General features: G+C 38.9%; 1 protein-coding gene and 1 non-coding gene across 14 annotated transcripts in view; both read left to right on the top strand.

The window, feature by feature from the left end:
* CASK (calcium/calmodulin dependent serine protein kinase) overlaps nucleotides 1-18931 on the top strand; it is a 375002-nt gene that overhangs the window by 342660 nt on the left and 13411 nt on the right. For 9 of the 13 annotated variants that reach the window (XM_018044579.1, XM_018044576.1, XM_013976574.2 and 6 more), the window contains 4 exons: nucleotides 4129-4244; nucleotides 10830-10910; nucleotides 11012-11092; nucleotides 15546-15748. In XM_018044579.1, the coding sequence (XP_017900068.1) occupies nucleotides 4129-4244; nucleotides 10830-10910; nucleotides 11012-11092; nucleotides 15546-15748 (481 nt within the window). The remainder of the gene's footprint in view (nucleotides 1-4128; nucleotides 4245-10829; nucleotides 10911-11011; nucleotides 11093-15545; nucleotides 15749-18931) is intronic. The other 4 variants (XM_018044583.1, XM_018044580.1, XM_018044573.1 and 1 more) reach the window with 1 other exon arrangement.
* On the top strand, nucleotides 18732-18804 carry TRNAG-UCC. Its single transcript has one exon. It is a non-coding gene; the product is annotated as a tRNA-Gly (tRNA).

Here is an 18931-nt window from a genome sequence, read left to right as displayed (position 1 = left end):
ACCTTTCAAAAATGCCTGAGTTCTGTTTAGGTTTCCAAAGAGCGTATGCCTCACAGAAGCTGTAGTTATGACTAACAGCACATATTGGCTTGCACTGGAAGAATTCCCAAAGGTTCCATCAGCCTCCTCTGTATGCCACTTAGGTAATATATGGAGATTGACGTTGGTACTGTTGCTGAGAGACAGTTCACATTATTTCCCAATAAATCTCTTTCTCCTAACCAAAAATAAATATAAATAAAGCCCTCATTGAGCAAGAGAAAGAATGAGACATGGAGGAAAGACTCTTCAAGAAAGTAGGAGAGAACGCTTCCTGACTCATTTCAGGTCCCCAGTGTTACCCTGATACCAAAATTCAATAAATTTTGAATATGTTAAATACCCATATCCCTCATGAACACAGATGCAAAATATTAACAAACTGAATCTAGCAATATACAAAAAGAATAATACATCTTGACCCAGTAGAGTTTGTACTGGGAATGCACAGCTGGTTCAACATTTGAAAACTGATCCACCATATTAACAGATTAAAGAAGAAAAATCCACAAAGTCATCATCATTAGATGCAGGAAAAGCATTTGTTAAAATCCAAAATCCATTCATAATTAAAACTCTCACAGACTGTGAAATTGAAGGGAACTTCCTTAACCTGATTGAGAGCATCTACAATACACCTATAGCAAACATAATTGGAAAGAAAAAACAAAATTACAGGTGGTAGGATTCTGCATAGAAATTCAAAGAAATCTATTAATATATATATAAACAATTATGATTAATATCAGAGTTTAGCAAGATGGCTGATATAAAAATCAGTGTACAAAATCAATTATATTTCTATTTATCAGTAAAAAAATAGAAAGTAATTTTTAAAAATACCCTGTATAACACCATAATACTATAAAGTACTCTTGCAAAAGAAAAATAAAGCTCAAGTTTGATTAGACCTCTGTATCTAATTAGTTGTTTGCATTGCTTCTCGGCCTTTTGGCTAAGATCGAGTGTAATTAGTTGTTTGCAAGAAATACAAAAGACAGAGGGACTTACTGAAGACACCACAGGGGTGAAATTAGAAACTATAGGACAGACAACCAGTTTCTGCAACAAATAAATTGCAAGAAGAAAAGGAGGAGGGGGAAGAAGGGGAAACCTATAGGTTTAAAGGGAATTTAAGAATATTTAAGGAGGAAATAATACAAAGTTGGATTTTTTTTTTTTTTTCAAAATAATCTTAGGATACATGCTCAATTGCTGAGTCATGTCCAACTCTTTGTGACCCCATGGACTGTAGCCCACCAAGCTCCTCTGTCCATGATATTTTCCAGGCAAGAATCCTGGAGTGTGTTGTCATTTCCTTCTCCAGGGGATCTTCCCAACCCAGGGATGAAACCAGTGTCTCCTGCGTTGTCAGGCGGATTATTTACCACTGCACCACCTGGGAAGCCTAATTTTAGGGTGGGTAGGTTGTAAATAACACAAAATAACCTGTGAGTTAATAAATGTTGAAACTGAGTTGTAGGTATTTGAGGTTCGTTACACAGTATTATTGTATATGTTTGAATTTTAAAACCATTTATAAAATCTTTTAAAATCAATAACCTAGGAACAAATCTAGTAAAGTTATTCAAGACATTTAGAGGATAAATTATAAAACTTATTGAGACATTAAAGAAGATCTAAATAAAAGAAGACATACTATATTTAGGGACTAGAAGACTTAATATTGCAAAGATGTCTGTTCCTCCCAAATTGATTAATAGATTCAATTCATTCCCAACCATTTTGAAATTGACAAGCTAATTTTAAAATTTTCATGGAAATGCACAGAACTGGAAATAGTCAAGATGCTCTTCTAGAAGAATAGAGAGAGAGGACTTGCCTCAATGATACCAAGACTTACTATAAAGCTTTGGTAGTTAAGATAATAAGGTATAGGCTTAGAGATGCTCAAATAGGCCAACTGAAGAGACCCCCTAAACACTCTCATAAATAGTCACTAGTGAGGAATGAATAGACTTTTCCATAAGTTATGCTGGGATGATTGGGTATCCATTGAGGGGGGTCAGGAAATGAGAGAAATTGACCCCTAACTTCATACCATATACAAAAACCAGCTCTGGTGTATTAAAAACCAAAACATGAAAGACAAAATTATAAACTCTTGAGAAGGTAATACTGGAGAATATCTTTAGGGACAAGGAAGGATTTCCTTAAAAAGATATCAAAAATATTTCCCATAAATGAAAATATTGCTAGATTTGACTAAAAACTAATAAGTTGTCTCTATCAAATACTATAAAAAGATTAGAAAGGCAAGCCACAGAGTGGAAGAAGATACCTGCATCATATATAACTAACAAAAGTATAATATTCAGGCCATATAAAGACTTCCTACAAATCAACGAGGAAAAGACAACTGGCTAAGAAAGTAGTCTTTGAACAGGCACTTTACCAAAGAAGAAATCCGATAGCCAATAAGCATATGAAAAGGTGCTTGATCTCATTAATGATCAGTGAAATACAAAAACAGTGTTATTTCACTGCTTATCCACCATGATGGATAAAATTACAGACTGATAACACCAAGTAATGACATGGGAGTGGAACAGTAGGAACTCTACACTGCTAGTGGGAGAATAACAAGGCAGTACAACTTCCTTAGAAAACAACTCACTATTTCTGTGGCATTCTATGGCATTCTGATAGTGTTTTTGAATTTTCCTTATATGTGGTTCACTCAGGGACCCCCACATTGGCCCACAAGCAAAGTCATTAAGTAAGCAAAACCTTCTGTGGCAATATCCTGAAAGATAAGTACTTGCTTAGACTGAACCTAAGAGAGCAACTTATTAACAACATTTATGCATATGTTACCAATGTTGAATGCTGTAATCATGTAGAACAAAATTATGATTTTTCTGAATGTAATCCTAACTGAATTCAATCATAGTTTTTTTCCCTACCTAGAATCTCCATGTTGTAATAGTAGTACCATTTATTAGGCAACTGCTGTGCCTGCTACTGTGATAGAGATATTATTTACATTTTTTGTTAAAGTTGTTTCCAACAGTCATCCAAGAGATAGAAAGATTAACTGAATTAATATATGTAAATTTCCTAGAAAAACTCCTAACATGAAATTGATAAAAGCTAATAATTGAGAGAGCAAGGATTTAAATCAGACTTGTCTCAACTCAAAATCCCACTCATTACACTGTATTTCATGACTATATGTTTACTTCTCTTCTGTGTCATCAGTTATATGTAAATGTCCAAGTGACAACGTTATTTTGTTATAAACCTGCGTTTTTTAAACATTTCTAGGATTCTAGATTAAGGAACTTACCAAAACAATGTACCACCTAAGAGCATGGGCTCTGGTGCCAAACTGTCCTCATTCTCCCACTTATTTAGCTGTTTGTTTGGGACAAATTAGGGACTTCCCAGGTGGTGCAGTGGTAAAGAATCTGCCTGACAATGCAGGAGACGCAAGAGATGTGAGTTCAATCCTTTGGGTCAGGAAGATCCCCTAGAGTAGGAAAATGGCAACCCAGTCTAGTATTCTTGCCTGGAGAATCCCACGAACAGAGGAGCCTGGTAGGCTACAGCCCATGGGTTGCAAAGAGTTGGACACAACTGAGCACACACACAGGACAAATTAATTAACCTCTCAGTCCTTTGATCCCCTCATCTGTAAAACAGACATAATTTCACATGTCGCTAGAAAGATTAAATGAATTAATATATGTAAATTTTCCAGAAAAGTACCTAACACTAAATTGATAAGAGCTAATAATTGAGAGAGCCAGGATTCAAATCAGACTTGTCTCAACTCAAAATCCACACTCATTGCACTGTATTTCATGACTATTATGTTTACTTCTCATCTGTGTCATCAGTTACATGTATATGTTCAAGTGATAGAATGTTATTTTGTTAGAAACCTGCATTTTTAAAAAAACATTTCTAGGAAATTTTCAAGGAACAAACCTTTACTGAATAATTTGAAGCATTTCTGAGGAGTTTGTTCATGCAATTCATTCTTCAAATGACTGGTTTTTCTCTCTTATCAGCATAAAACTATACATTTGTGGGTTTTTTTTTCCCCCTTTCTTTGTGTGCTAGGCGAGTCGCTTGCATTGCCATGGAGAAGACCAAACAGGAGCAGCAGGCCAGCTGCACTTGGTTTGGCAAGAAAAAGAAGCAGTACAAAGATAAATATTTGGCAAAGCACAATGCAGGTAGGGAAAAGTACGACTTATTAAGATGGGTTAAACATCTCAAAGACCAAAGTAGATGTCACACCTCAATTCCGTCTTCAGAGTTCTCTATCCAAAAATGTCACCACATGAGATCTTTCATCAGCTTACAAAACTTTTAAGAAACCCCTCCCTTCAATTATTATGTTGCTTATATTTCCCAAATATTTTACAGAGCTCTACTTTATAGGAAGAAAATGCTATTTGGAAACAGAACTCTCTGGAACTCAGAGAACCCAGTACATAAAGTCCTGCCCTGAGAAATGAGGGATTGAGGGCTCCTGGATTCTTGCCTCTTGCTGAGATTGGTTTTGAGCAAATACCCTCACCCCTGGCTCCTCTCTGGCCCTAAGATATAGCCCTGTGACACATTCCTAAGGGCAAATGTGCACTCTTAACAGAGCTGTGATTGATTTGAAAGAGCACAAATGGCGTTAGTTCCTGTCACTAGTCTTCTTCCTTTGCGGGACTTCCTAGCTCCTAAAAGACCAAGAAAGTTATCTTGGCCTGCCCTTCATGGTATATTTGTCTGTTTTGAAGCTTGCATTCAACTTAAGTCAAAATAGTCACTCATTTGCTAAGAACTGACATGAATACAAAAAAGCCATGCTCTGTCAATGCAGTAAAATTCCCAGAAGACTCACAGGATGTAACTTAAGTTAAAGAAACTGCATGATGGTATAGAGTGGGATTTACTTACTTTTAATACCTTCTTAATATGACTCCTTTTATAAGGAACTTTTTCTGAGGAATTGCAAGCCCCAACATGGGCATTAGGCTAGTTCCCAAGGTTTCAGAAGTAACTCTAACATCAAATATATGGCAAAAGAAAAAAAATCAAGTGAATGCAATCATGCATACCCAATTTGATGGTATAATATTTCTGACAAATATGAAATGCTTTTCCCTCTGTAGAATGTTTTATAGCATTTACCAGGAAAAAATATTTTGAAACTCTGAATGATTCATTTCTTGATCTGAGAGTAAAAGTAAACACTTTGAAGTACTGTTTAATGTGGAATGAATGTGAGTGACCACATGGCTTAATTTTAAATGGTTCAGTTAAATAAGGAATGTTTCCCATCATATTTTTATTCCAATAAAATGGATCATCTCTGATTAAGCACCACTATAGAAGACTGGTCTAATAATGGCATTTTTGTTTTATAAAGGGAATAAATATTTAAAGTAGATTAGTTAAATATAAGTAGTTAAAACTAATTGTAAATGCTTGAGTAATACTATTTGAAGAAATTCACTGTAGTATCAGCAGAATGTTGTTTAACACAAAATCTCAGTGGTTATTGCCAAGTCTCCATAATCACCTTGATTTCCATCAGCTTCTAACAGGTTCAAAAGGTCTGTTGATATGACATATATATGTATCACCTTGTAATTTTTACATAGATGGCATTAAAATTAATTTAAACCTAGAAAAACAAAGAAATGGCCAATGAGGCTGTTAATCCATCCTTAGCTTTTTATACTATACTGATAGAGGGCATGTAGACATGAGTATTCAGTTTGCCAGTACTCTTTAATTCAAGTCTGAGGAAAAATAAGAAGTCAGTTGAAAAACTAGAATCTCTAAATTCTGACAAAGAATCCATTGAACAGTTCACTTAAGAATTTTACCAGAGAACCAGTATCCCATCTGGTGGTCAGTCCACTTTTTCCATTCTTTGACCGCCAGGGCACCACTGATCTTCCATTGTTCCCGTTCTCTCTGATTCGTCATAGGTGGTACTTGGTGGGCCTGCAAACACACCTGTAAGCTTAATAGCCAGTCGGGGCTAGGACCAGGAGTTAGCACACCTGAGTAACCATTCAACTCAAGCAAATCAAAATTGCCTCAAAATGAGGAAATTGTGTTTTAGTCACTCAAGGGTATCTTTGCCAATTCTAAAGTTCAGTGGATCTCAGGTTATTTCAGCACTGGGCCTGACAAATGGGTATCATTTAATGAAGCCAAGTACTCAGTCGCTGTCCCTTAGCTGAGGGTTTAGCTCTGGTAAATGTTGCCCATTATATTGAAGGCTTTATCACCCCTGATAGAGAAGGCAGGAACCTCATAGAGATGGAATAGAGATGCTTTTTCTCTGTCGTCTTTTAACACAACTCTCCTATCCAAAACCATGGATGTATCTAAGATCTTGTAAACTTAAAATTAAGAGGAGTAGCAAAGACCACCACCACTTTTTGTTACCTGTAGCATATTCCTAAGCAGTGGTCTTCCTCATCAAGTCCTTTCTGCCACTTCTTCCCCATCACAAACCAATTCTTGCCTTTTGTTAATAATAAAGACCAGAAGAACCATTTGCTTATTACCTTGACTTTATAAGAGATGAAACTGTCAGGAAGGAAAGTCAAGTATTTTATCAGCTGTTCTGCTTTTAGCTATGATGAAAGTTTACCCTAATACATGGTGTTGTTGACATAAAGAATTGCTCTAAAAGAGAGAAACACATACTGTTGACCTCCAATGGGAAAGCAAATGCTTTGAGTACTTTGAAATATCATATTTTTAAATACCAAGAACTAGACAAATGGGTTCATAGGCCACAAATCAAACTATATTCCTGAAAGGAGTTTTCTGTTTTATTCAAGAGTTGATCGTAAAATACAGTAGGGGATCTTCCTATAGTCCTCAGTAAAGTAAAATAAGGGCCACTGGGATTAACATATACACACTACTACATATAAAATAGGTAATCGACAAGGACCTACTGTATAGCACAGGGAACTTAATATTTTGTAATAACCTCTAAGGGGAAAGAATCTAAAAAAGAATATATATATATAAACTGAATCACTTTGCTACAGCCTGAAACTAAAACATTGTTAGTCAGCTATACTTCAATTAAAAAAAGAAATGCAACTGATTTTTATACATTGAAAAATAATTTTTAAAAAATAAGGGCCATATTTTTTTTCCTTTCTTTGAGAATTCTGCAACTATTCTGCAGGATCCAAACCTCATCATTATATTCTGAAGTTGTTTATATTTGTAGTAAAAATGAAAGATGAGAACTTTATTAAGACCTAGAACTGATGAAAATGATAAAATACTAGAATTAATTATTTCCATTTCTGTTACCTGGAAATTCCACATGTCTGGTTAAAGCATAATTCTATTCAAACTGTTGCCTACTTCTCACTTTATATAGTGGGAGTCTATCAGCTGAATGTGACCCATAAACAAATATTGTTTTTTCCATACACACCTAGTGTTTAAAATAATCATCTGAAAATCAAATATTTAACATAAAATCTGGGCTTCTACTTTTCCTTGAAGGAACGGAGTGTGGTAACATGGGGCCCACTTCCTCCCTTAGCAACTCTAGGCTGTTGAGGTCCCTCTTGGATGGACACTCATTCTATAGGATCCATTGTCTCCATGGCTCCATGCTTGCACGTGACCCATTCACTCAAACAAATTAGCTGCCTGGCCACTGCAGGCATTTATGTGTGCACTCAGCCCCAGTGTTACCTGTGTGAAATTTCTCACCTAAGTGGAGGTTTAGTATTTGAAGATACTATGTGGCTTTTCCTACTAAGACAAGGAATAAATGTTAAATTTTTTTTTATGGAAAAAGATTCTACTGGAGAATAGTTAACCTAAATACTTACAGGTGTCTTGAATATTGAATAGTTTACAGAGAAGTCAGGACGATGTGCCAGACTGTATTTCTGAAGCCTTGGGAATAGATTTGATTATGTTTGAGTTTTACAGCAAATACATTTTCTGTAACATAAAAAAATTTTTGTCACAAATTTGACACAAAAAGCATTGTCGTGCTTCTAGAAGAACTATACTCTTTGAGGCATTGAGATTCCTCAGCCCTAGGACTTCCAAAATCAGTGTTAGATCAAGTTATTAATACAAACTTTTTTCTTAAAGTCTTCATTAATTCATTTTTTTTAATGGTAAAGCCCAGAGCAGTGGTATTTAAATATCCTGAGAAACCCCATTTATATATACAAATATGAACAAATCTATAGAGGATTTCTACAATACCATTCATAGGTGTGTTTAAATTAGGCTTAGTACCACAATTAGTACTGTTGAATTTAAAAAGCTATTACTTTTGTTTTCTTTAATACCGAGAACTCTAAAGACAACTGAAAGTGGCCCTGTTGACAGTTTTTTTTAATAGTAAAAGTACACGTGATTAGAAAAGACACAAAATGAAAAGCAAAAGACTTCCATACCTACACTCCCTGAAAAAGGTTTCTTGTAATGATTTCCAGATAAAATTTGTATGCATTTGCTAGTATATAAAGCCCACTGACTTATATATAAGGGTATTGTTGGATTTTTTATTAAAATGAGTTTGTTTCTTAATGTGATTTATTTGCCTTGTGTTTAGAATATTGCATGGTAAAGTTTCTTTTGTGCATATTATACTTTTATTTTACTAATATATTAAAAGCCATATTTCAATGACCCCTGTACATTTTTCATGCTGTCTTACTCCCAATGGCCTCTGTGCATGTAAGTAACCTGTTGAGTGACTGTGCCTCTTTGTTTTTGACGATTTCCTCTCATCAAGTCCCTTTCTTTTAATCAGCAAACAGCTTAAAACCTTTAAAAGTTCAGTCTCTAAGTGTTCTCCTTATATTCCTTGTATGTCATATTTGAAAATATCCTCTTTAATTGTTTCTCCATCCTGTGGCCATGTGATGATTTTTCATTTAGACCAGAGTAACCTCTTCATGCTACTCATTTATCGTTAAGATATTGATGTGTAACATATCTGTTCATTTGTTTGTCATATTGATTGTTAATATCTAACTCATTCTTATGTGGTTGAAAAAAGATGACTTAATTCAGTAAGATTGAATAGACTCTATAGAGAGAAAGAGATGTATATACCATTCGGAAAAATAAGTGTCAACATCTTGCTCTTTTGTGAGATGCTTGATTATTTCTAGATACTAAAATATATCAGCTTGTTGATGGACCTCTTTCATAAGCATACTTTTCTTGATGGACATAGCACTCAGAGGGCAATAGGTATAAAGAGCAATGCCGTCTGCTCTCCTGCTTTTATTTTTACAACTCTTCGTCACCATTACCACTGCAGCATGACTAGCTAGCTCTGCCGTGCAGAGAACCTCCTGTTCATTTCGATTTTGTGAATCTGCCATTCTAAACACAGAAAGCATTTTGTGGTTTTTAGCTGTTGCTAGAGAAATATGCTTTAAAGTCTTTTAGTCAACCTTTATGCAATCAAGTTATCAAAAGAAAACAAATGCACAAATACCCATTAACATGCACTAACCCTTATTTTTAACATATTGTATTTCTTTTTTAATATTTTGGGAATGATACTTCTGTTTGTTTGTTTCTGATCTTTTGCATTCCAGAGTATCCTATTTTGCATTTTAAGGTTCTTTGCTACTAGGAAAATCATAAATGTTAAGGACTGAGCTGATATTCAAAAGCATTTGGCCATATTTCAGGGAGTTGATGCTTCTCTTAATGATTGACTGAAGCATTGTAGATTCCTCTATTACACCATGGAATCAGTTTCATGGAATTTATTGCAACCCCTCTAAAATCCAGACCTTATTCAATATTATTTTAAAAAAAAAAGAAATTTCAGTGTGTGCCTGACAACATTTGGGTAATACCACATAGAAAAAAATATTACAGGAACACAAACACATGATTTTAACCTTCTTGTGAGAATTTTCAAATGTGTGTGAGAATCAGACTATCTTAAACTTCAACAGGAACAGTCATCCTCTTGGGAAAGTTTTTGTAATAGTTTTATTAAGAATCAGGTTCAAAAAACTATTTTTAAAGCTTTTCTTCTCAGTTCAGACTGCTTCATGCTTCTTCCATCCCAACTTACCATACACAGGCTGACAAAGTTAGGGGTCCAGTGAAGCATATTCCCCTACTTACACACCCAAGACTTTCCATTGAATGGATAGCTAGCTGGGTTACAATAAAACCTGTGAGATGCTCATTTCCAAAGTTTTTGAAATCATACTTACGGAACCTGACTTTGACAAAATCTGGCATGCTACCTTCAGCAACTCAGCTGAAAGAAAGAACCGTCAAGTTAAAGACCAGCTGTCCATGCATCTCTCATCCATCCCTAGAAATAATCTAGCTGGTCTCTTGGTTAATTCTAATTGCATTCATGCTATATTCATGTTGGTCACTGTCTGGAGACTTTTTCTTTTTAGTATTGCTGATTTTTTTTTAATTGCAAAAATATGAACAGCATGTGGTTTGGAATGAACTCATACAATTTGTTGGATACTGCATGAAAAGATATGCAGTATCTTTTACAATTGGACTTATATGCATGTGCCCAACATGTCTTTGGATGCCCCTGGTTCTAAAGTGCATTTTCATGGGCGTAAAAGTGAAATCTTCTCCCAAAAGGTTATATGACTTAAATTACATATGAGCTATATATCATAAGTTGGATTCATATTTCTTAAGACATGGATTTACTATAATTTTGGTTTTGCCAGTAAATTTATAATTTATATACAGGAACTATTCCTTCTGTAAATTTATATTCCTTCTAAATCTTTGCATTTTAGTGTTTGATCAATTAGATCTTGTTACATATGAAGAAGTAGTAAAACTGCCAGCATTCAAAAGGAAAACACTAGTCCTATTAGGTAAGTTTGACTATATAAGTTGCTTTCTTATTTTCATCTTCAAAACACTTTACAATTATTATTAACAATTATCAATTTTAACTTTTTAAAAAATGACATAGGTGCACATGGTGTTGGGAGAAGACACATAAAGAACACCCTCATCACGAAGCACCCAGACCGGTTTGCATACCCTATTCCACGTAAGCAATTAAGTATATTTTTCCTAGTATTTTTCTAATCTTGTAATTTACATATTTTTCTGATAACATAAGTAAGAACTGTTGATTATAGGAAATTTGGAAAATCCAGAAAAGAACAAAGAAGAAAATGAGTTAACAGTTAATCCCAACCCCACCCCACCCCCAATAGTTGTTTAGTCACCCAGTCAAGTCCGACTCTTTGTGAACCCATGGTGTAGCCTGCCAGACTCCTCTGTCCATGGGATTTCCCAGGCAATTGGAGTGGGTTGCCATTTCCTCCTTAGGGGATCTTCCTGACCCAGGAATTGAACCCGAAGTCTCCTGCATTGACAGTCAGGTTCTTTACCACTGAGCCACCAGGGAAGTCCCACCACCACCCCCCAAATAATAGTGCCATCAGTATTTTATTGAATATCCTTCCAGACTTCTCTTAGTGCAAACACATCATGTGTATGTGTGTGTTATCACTGTTACAGTTTAACAAAATTGTGCTCGTCCAATCTGTTCGTAAACTAATTTTTCCAACAGTATGTCATAAATGTTATCCAGATGAATTATTTTTCATAAAAATAGGTTTTAATGATAGTATAGTTTTCTTTGATACAACAATATTTTCCTTCAGTTCAGTTCAGTTCAGTCGCTCAGTCGTGTCCGACTCTTTGCGACCCCATGAATCGCAGCACGCCAGGCCTCCCTGTTCATCACCATCTCCCGGAGTTCACTCAGACTCACGTCCATCGAGTCCGTGATGCCATCCAGCCATCTCATCCTCTGTCGTCCCCTTCTCCTCCTGCCCCCAATCTCTCCCAGCATCAGAGTCTTTTCCAATGAGTCAGCTCTTCACATGAGGCGGCCAAAGTACTGGAGCTTCAGCTTTAGCATCATTCCTTCCAAAGAAATCCCAGGGTTGATCTCCTTTAGAATGGACTGGTTGGATCTCCTTGCAGTGCAAGGGACCCTCAAGAGTCTTCTCCAACACCACAGTTCAAACGCATCAATTCTTCAGCACTCAGCCTTCTTCACAGTCCAACTCTCACATCCATACATGACCACAGGAAAAACCATAGCCTTGCCTAGACGGACCTTAGTCGGCAAAGTAATGTCTCTGCTTTGAGTAAGCGTCTTTTAATTTCATGGCTGTAGTCACCATCTGCAGTGATTTTGGAGCCCAAAAAAATAAAGTCTGACACTGTTTCCCCATCTATTTCCCATGAAGTGATGGGACCAGATGCCATGATCTTTGTTTTCTGAATGTTGAGCTTTAAGCCAACTTTTTCACTCTCCTCTTTCACTTTCATCAAGAGGCTTTTTAGCTCCTCTTCACTTTCTGCCATAATGGTGGTGTCATCTGCATATCTGAGGTTATTGATATTTCTCTCGGCAATCTTGATTCCAGCTTGTGTTTCTTCCAGTCCAGCGTTTCTCGTGATGTACTCTGCATAGAAGTTAAATAAGCAGGGTGACAATATACAGCCTTGACGCACTCCTTTTCCTATTTGGAACCAGTCTGTTGTTCCATGTCCAGTTCTAACTGTTGCTTCCTGGCCTGCATACAGATTTCTCAAGAGGCAGGTCAGGTGGTCTGGTATTCCCATCTCTTGAAGAATTTTCCACAGTTTATTGTGATCCACACAGTCAAAGGCTTTGGCATAGTCAATAAAGCAAAAATAGATGTTTTTCTGGAACTCTCTTGCTTTTTCCATGATCCAGCAGATGTTGGCAGTTTGATCTCTGGTTCCTCTGCCTTTTCTAAAACCAGCTTGAACATCAGGGAGTTCACGGTTCATGTATTGCTGAAGTCTGGCTTGGAGAATTTTGAGCATTACTTTACTAGCATGTGAGATGAGTGCAATTGTGCAGTAGTTTGAGCATTCTTTTGCATTGCCTTTCTTTGGGATTGGAATGAAAACTGACCTTTTCCAGTCCTGTGGCCACTGCTGAGTTTTCCAAACTTGTTGGCATATTGAGTGCAGCACTTTCACAGCATCATCTTTCAGGATTTGAAACAGCTCCACTGGAATTCCATCACCTCCACTAGCTTTGTTCATAGTGATGCTTTCTAAGGCCCACTTGACTTCACATTCCAAGATGTCTGGCTCTAGATTAGTGATCACATCATCATGATTATCTGGGTCGTGAAGATCTTTTTTGTACAGTTCTTCCATGTATTCTTGCCACCTCTTCTTAATAGCTTCTGCTTCTGTTAGGTCCAGACCATTTCTGTCCTTTATCGAGCCCACAGTACCTAAATTGTTGACTTTTATCACTTTTAAAACACAATGGGCTATCCACTGCTTATTGTAAAGAATTTTAAATCTATAATATTTTTATTCTCCTGATTTTCTCTATCTTATCTTTAATCTCATGTCCTCTTTGCTTCCTCAATTACAAAATGAAGTTATTCCAGGAAGATGAAGAGGATTTGCAGCCATGTGAAGTACTTAGCAGATACTGGATAGATAATAGCCACCTTACTACTCTCACTTTATTATTATTGTTGTTGTTGTTGTTGTTGTTACTATTCCAAAGTTTAAAATTTGAATCCCAAAAGCTTTCTCACAGTTAGAGCTTTGTTCAGAGTGGGAAGAGCTAAAGGAGAATGCATGATGATTGACTCCATCCTGCAGCGCCTTCCAATGCCATGTCAACACCACTGACTTTTCTCTACACCCCAGAGAGTTGTGAGGGTTCATCAGACCACTCTCATCCCAGAACCCTATCTGATTTACTCAAAAAAAAAAAAAAGAAAAGAAATTAACCAAATATTCTTTCAATTGGTACCACTTGAGTTTTCTAGTAAAATACTTCCAAATATTATTTCAATTCTCCTTATGTCTAGACCATGAGTATGGCAAACTTAGGTAACCTTTCTTCTTGATCACATAAGCAATTGAAATTCTATGTTATTAAATAGCCAATAAACTAGCTTGGTTTTAAAGCATGCTTTGCTGACCCTAATCATGTCTACTTGCCATAATATTTGACCGTGGGTGTGTATATAGCACATAATCCAGCGTCAGTGTAGTACACTGTTTCTTCAGTTTTGTGTGTGCCTGGAGAAAGGGTTCTTCTTTAAACATCCACATTCGATGTCCATAAGCACTTAGGAGTTGTACAGTCTAGTTGCCACAGGAGATGGGGAACTGCCCCTGGGTTTGGACTCATGTACAACGAAGAGTTGCATAAATTTGTCCCTGCTCAAAAAAGCAAAGAAGCAAAGGAGAAAGAAAACTAAACCTGTTGTTTCTGGCTTATCTAGAAAAACATTTCCTAAAGCGCATTTTGGAGAATGCTGGTCCTGTTAGTATCCCACAGAAGTAGGACTTATGGGCAGATATTTTAGTAAACAATGACACAGGTCAGGGGTCAGCAGACCTTTTCTGTAAAGGACTAGACAGCAAATACTTGAGATTTTGAAGGCCATGTGGTCTCTGACACAACTACTCAACTCCGCCATTGTGGCTTGAAAGCAATATGTAAACAAATGAGCATGGCTGTGTTCCAATAAAACTTTATTCACATGAACAGACAGCAGGCCATGTTTGGCCCACAAGCCATAGTTTGCCAATTCCTGGTTTAGGTCTTTCCTAACTATTATGGCCATGTCTGGCTAAGGTCATTATGTTTCCAATATCCCTTTAGCTGTATTCTAATAGTCTCCTTGTACATGATGCTGTAAACCAGCACTAATCAATAGAATGTTCTCTCGTGAGAGCATTCTATATCTGTCCTGTCCAATACAGTAGCCACTAGCCACATGTGGGTACTAAATCTCTGAAATGTGGCTAGTAAGACTGAGGAACTGAATTTTTAACTTTTTAAATTTTCATCTACTTAAATAACCATTTGGGGTTTTCCATTGTTTAATTCTCCTTTTTCCTTCTCTGAAGACCTAACTGCATTAAAGCATACAGTAAGTTAAGTTAATCCTAGGTTATTTAGTGTCTTGCCCCTGTCATTACCCTTGAAGGGATGAAATAGATCTCATCTAGACATGGAAAGGTTCACCAAACCAAACAACTAACCAACTACTGTGTTCTGATGTCACATGAACAAATAGGACTTCTAGAACTGATTTCTACAAAGCTACTGGGGGTGGGAATAGAGCATGACATATGCTACAGGATCCATGGCTTTTAAGAGAGAATGAGTTTGGGTAGGTCCACTGGGGGCTCCTCTCGTGGCTCAGCTGGTAAAGAATCTGCCTGCAATGCAGGAGACCTGGGTTCAATCCCTGGGTTGGGAAGATCTCCTGGAGAAAGGATAGGATATCCACTCCAGTATTCTTGCCTGGAGAATCCCAATGGACAGAGGAGCCTGACGGGCTACAGTCTATGGGGTCACAAAGAGTCAGACGTGACTGAGCAACTAAGCACAGCATAGCACAGGTCCTTTGGGAGTATTGGCTCCTATGCTCAGCCTCTTAAACCTCTTTTGACCTGTGACTTTGCAGATACAACCAGACCTCCAAAGAAAGATGAAGAAAATGGAAAGAATTATTACTTTGTATCTCATGACCAAATGATGCAAGACATCTCTAATAACGAGTACCTGGAGTATGGCAGCCACGAGGATGCGATGTACGGGACAAAACTGGAGACCATCCGCAAGATCCACGAGCAAGGTCTGATTGCGATACTGGACGTGGAGCCTCAGGTAATGCCCGGCCACCCCTGGCACGTCGTCATCCTGCCTGCATGCTAAGCTCAGGTTCTGAAATCAAAAAGTGCCATCAGAACATCATGGGTCACATAATAATCTAATAGCAAGCTGCAGGGAAGTATCGGCAATGAAGGCACCATGAGTTAACCACCCAAAATGCAAACTAATCGTTGTGCTCAGAGTGCACACAATGTATCTAAGAAAGAGAAACTGTTCTCTTATGAGATTCGTTATACTCAGGTGCTCACTAAGGCGCCTGATCAGGTCTGTGCCTGCCAGAAACCCTCCAGTAATCTGACTCAGGATGAGACTCTGGCACTTGGTTAAACACCGCAGCCACCTTTCCTCTCTTGGTACAGCTCACACTAAACCATCAGAGCCTCTGCCAGCATCTTAGGTTAATCACCAGCAAGAAATTCTGACCCTGGGCCCTGGATCTGATGTGCAGCCCTAGCTTTATGAGTGCAAGCATAAGCAAGCCCCAGGTTATGCCAGGTGGAGCAGGGGTACAGACCCGTGGTGGTTCTCAGCCTCCTCCACCTCTTTACTGAGGGACAGTGCCTGACCCTGAGCTTAAACTTGAAGGCATATGGAGAACCTGGAGAGGGCTCAGAGAGCTGGACTCAGAGACGATTAGATCTGCAGATGCGTCCTGTGCTGGAAGAAATTGAAATTATTAAACTTGAAAAGGAAAAAGCACAAGGCCTTACATCAAAAATGCTCACAAGCTATTTTTCATCTGAGGACAAACTAACAAGTGGGACTCAAAGCCTAGTAGGAAGGATTTGAGAGTTGTAGACACCCAGGCAGGTTACAGGAGAGGCTTGTGGGTGCCCATGTGACTCTGCGGCCTGCCGTTTCTACAACTGACCTGTACGGAAAATCCCTTATCACTTATAAATAGAATCACTATACCACCTGCTGAAATGGTAGACTAGCTCTCCTCCAGCAGGCTTTGTTTCACCAGAAGGCTTACTTGGCTACCCCGGGGCAGGGAAGATCCCTGGTCAAGGGCCACTGTGACACTTGGGCCCCTAACCATCCCCAAAGAGAGAATGGAACCAGCTTAACCAGGATTTATGTGACCTGGGGCCTGGCGGCTCACTTACTTGGCCCCAAGATCCTAACCTCAGGGCCAGGGGGTTCAGCCATTTCCGTGTCCCAGCACCTGATGGGGTTCTTGAACTTGGAATCTGTTTAAGGGGCTGGGGAGGAAAGCAACAGTAGGGTGAACGCTATACAGTATACTTAACAATGAACTTGGACCTTTAGAGAACTAAATATATGATGTGTAATGTAGATTGATTTTTGTTTAACTACTGATCCCTCCTTACTAGGGATTGGAAAAATCTTCTGGCCAGGGGTGGCTAGAGGCAAAGTCTCAATCCTGGTCCTGGTCTTCGACACCCTGTCCTTGGGTTCCACACTGGTCTTCACCTGAACGTCGTTTTCTGCTGGTAGTAATGTCTCTAGCAGTATGCTGGCTGCAGGGCTCCTCAGACCCCCTCCGCGTTACCTCAGCCCATGTTCCAGGGCTTTCTGCCTCACCTGCTGCTGCTGCCGCCACCGCTGTTGCTGTCGCTGCTACCGCTGCTCCCCTCCTGGCGCCCAGCTTCCCTGTGCCCTCGCCCCTGCCCAGCCCTGCACTGCTCTGCACTGCTGAGCGGGAGACACTTGTCTCGGCCTTACCAGGATGCCCACGTGCGGCACTGGGCACCAGAGCAACCTGTGGCCTGACCTGGGCATCTTCCTTGTTCCCTGTCTGCTGGTGGGGTTCACCGCTTTCTTCTCTCCTGCCTCCTTTGTCCCCCTCCTCTCAGAGCTGGGGTCTCTCGGGAGAGATAGGGCCCTGGGCTCGGGGATCACGCAGATCCTGCTTCCCTCATCAGTCTGGTTGACCGCTCTGGTCCCAGGCACCATGACCGTCACATCCAGTGGTCCAGCCACAGGTGCCCAGAGCCTGCATCACCTGGGCTTCGCCCTCAGGCTTCTCTCCCTTCAGCCCACTCGCCCCCGCGGCTGGACAGGGCCTGCACCCTGCCTTCAGGATGCCCGTGGCCATGACCAACTTGCTGTCAGGCAGAGCCCCATTGCTTCGGGGAGTCTTTCTCCTTAAGACGTTTTCTCCATGCCGTTTTCCCACCCTGGCCGACTGATTACCCACTCCATTGTGTGTCATGGACAGTTGGACTCAACCAGCCTATATTAACTGCTTAGTATGTTCTAAGCATTCTGCCAGGAGCTAAGAATACAAATAAGGCAAGCTGGTAAGGATGAAATTCCTTCCTCAGTGTTCATCAAAAACCATCTATAATGGGAGAAGTGCCAGGTGGCATTTTTACAACTCTCTCCCTTCAGCCACAGCTGACACCCTAGAAAGCCCACACTGGTGTTCAGCTCATTGTCTGTGCCATATTTACTGACTTTAGACAGTTCAGGCCAAACTGAACACATGTCTAATAATAATACTGTATAAGATGCTACAGTTCTACTTTAATCCCAAAGGACCATGGTAAAGACTAGACAAAAATGAGTTACCTGACTTCTCTTAAAATAATAGGAATAGATTATGTTCCTCTACATTTGCCAAGCAATTAGTCCTTCTACCTAATCCTTGTAACCAGAGATCGAGACATCTGTATCCACTTTTGTAGATGAAGAAATCAAGGCTTAACCTATCACTTGAACAGTCTTGGTTTGAATTCGAGTTGTCTTTTTAAACAGAAAATCCCAGCCTCCTTTCACTGTAGCATCCTAGAAAAGTTAACCCTGATTAATCCTTAAGCTGGTGCACCTTGTATATAGGAGTACAATTTAAATCTTTAACATTTAGAAAAATCTTTAAGGAAGTTAAACCTGAGGAAAGCTGTAGAGCTGATTTCTCATGGAAATAATGCCATGGCTCAGAAAATAATCTATGTCCCTAATCTCAGAACTCTCATAGCTCCAATGTGTAGTCAAGACAGTTTTAGGAACTTCCCTGGTGGTCCAGTGGTTAAGACTCTGCACTTCCACTGCAGAGGGCACAGGTTTGATCCCTGGTCAGGGAACTAAGAAATCCCACATGCCACATGATGTAACCAAAAAAGGGGGGTGGGGTTGGGTTTTTTTTTTTAGATTTTAATTATATTCTGATTTGGCCATTTGCTGCATTGAAGAGTTGCCAGTAACAGAATT

The sequence above is a fragment of the Capra hircus genome, unplaced genomic scaffold (assembly GCF_001704415.2).
Source record: "Capra hircus breed San Clemente unplaced genomic scaffold, ASM170441v1, whole genome shotgun sequence".
In the NCBI taxonomy this organism is placed as follows: Eukaryota; Metazoa; Chordata; class Mammalia; order Artiodactyla; family Bovidae; genus Capra; species Capra hircus.
This window is presented reverse-complemented; position numbering and strand designations above follow the sequence as displayed.